The 1,817-nt window shown below is 54.9% G+C and overlaps 1 protein-coding gene across 1 annotated transcript in view; it reads right to left on the minus strand.

Annotated features, from left to right (window-relative positions):
* DSCAML1 (Down syndrome cell adhesion molecule like 1) overlaps positions 1–1,817 on the minus strand; it is a 112,627-nt gene that overhangs the window by 28,437 nt on the left and 82,373 nt on the right. The window contains exon 17 of the mRNA XM_015562464.1: positions 421–716. Coding sequence (XP_015417950.1) covers positions 421–716 — 296 coding nt within the window. The remainder of the gene's footprint in view (positions 1–420; positions 717–1,817) is intronic.

Raw genomic sequence — 1,817 nt, forward strand, 5'->3', positions numbered from 1 at the left:
CAGAGCCCGCAGCCTCCACGCCCAGACCGACCATGCTGAAAAGCACCCCCTTTCTAGAGACACGGACCAGCCAGTGCCCAGGCAACCAACAGCTCTGGGGCCTGCAGGGGTTTTCTTGGTCAGTCAGACCAGAAGGGCCTCGGCCCCGGTTTCCCTCTCGGGCCTGCCCAGTCGTGACGCCTGACTTGAAGGAGCCTCCAGGGATTGGGAAACCCTGCCACCCTGGAGCAAGGACTGACTCAGATGGACGCTGGGTGAGGCTTCGGCCACTCTCGTGTGACAAGTGCCCATTCCTATCCCTGAACCCAGGTAGAAACACAGACAGACACAGCCCCAGGGTTTGGCCTGGACGCCAGCTGATCCACAGGGGACTTTTTTCTTCCTTTTGTCCCCTTACCCTTCAGCCCTGGGCCCGCTTACCGGCTGGCCAGACCCGGGGCTGGAGCAGAAGATGGTGTACTTGCGGATCACTCCGTTGGGCTTGGCAGGGGGCAGCCAGGACACCACCACGCTGCTGGCAGATGAAGGTACGGCTTTGATGCCCGCGGGGGGACCTGGAGCTGAGCAGGGAGAAGACGGGGTCAGTTTAGAGAAAGAAGGAGCACAGCCTTTGGGAAAGAATGGCATGCTGGGGAGAGTGAGGCTGATCAATCTGGGAGAGCTTCTTGGAGGAGGTATCCTTGAGCTATGGCTTAGAGGGGGGAGGTTCCAGCTTGGCAAAGTGGTGGGAGAGGAAAGGTGATACATTTAGGGCATGTAACAAAGTCTCTGAGATAAAGGCACTGGGGGTGGCCAGCATCAGAGCTGTTTGGCTAGAGCCAAGGATTTAGGACTCGCAGGGGAGAAATAACACCGATGAGGAATTCATCTTGATCCCTAAGGCCCTAATCTTCTCCCCGCCCCAATGCTCTACTGACTAATAAGTGTATTCAGGCCAAACAAATGCCAGGGGTGCTTTGCTCTTCCTGGCCTCTGAGCAACGTGAAGCCAGGAGCTCCAGAGTCTCGCAGAGTGGGCCTGCTCCCGAGGGTCAAGGGCTGTGGTCAGCCCGTGGATGCCTGTCTGCTGCCGTGCGCCAGGGCACTGCCTTCACGGTGCTGGCTAGGCCCTTCCTGTTTTCAGGAGGGAGAGCCTACGTTAGAATTGGCTGCTCTCTGACTCGTCTCATAGTCGCTGGGAGCCACGTCGAAGTGGTCATCATTCATATAGATTCCGACCTCCCCTGGCCCCGCTCTGGGCCTGCCTGCCCTCAGCCCACACTCTCCTTCTCCATCTCTCCCTCGTGTGGTTGCGTGCTTGCCTTCCCTCCTGGGAGCTTTCACACACCTTTGTGGATAGTGACGGTATCTCACTCAACTTATTTTACCTCTCTGAGCCTCAGTTTTCCCATCTATACAATGGACATAAACAACAACCACATTAAGGGTTTGTAGGGCGAATTCGTGCTCATTAAAATAAAGCACCCGGCAGAGTGCCTGACACATAGAAGACACTCAGTAAATTACAACCATTATTACTTGTGCATTCCCTCTCAGCTTCTAGCAGCTACCTATATTTTTTGAATCTAGTAAGTGGTCAACAATTCTAGGTTAAATAAAAGAACTACCATATTTGCCGGCGTATAAGACGATTTTTTGGCCCTGAAAAATATGCCTCCAAGTGGGGGGTCGTCTTATACGCCAGGTACACTTCAGATAGACTGCCCATAGTGCTTGCCCCGTGCCATAGTGGCCTCCCGATGCCCGCCCACTTCATTCCACATACCGTTCAGGCATCAGCAGCGCTGCTGGGTGTATGCTCGGCTGTTATGCGATTTT

This window comes from Myotis davidii, unplaced genomic scaffold, assembly GCF_000327345.1.
Source record: "Myotis davidii unplaced genomic scaffold, ASM32734v1 scaffold97, whole genome shotgun sequence".
NCBI lineage: Eukaryota > Metazoa > Chordata > Mammalia > Chiroptera > Vespertilionidae > Myotis > Myotis davidii.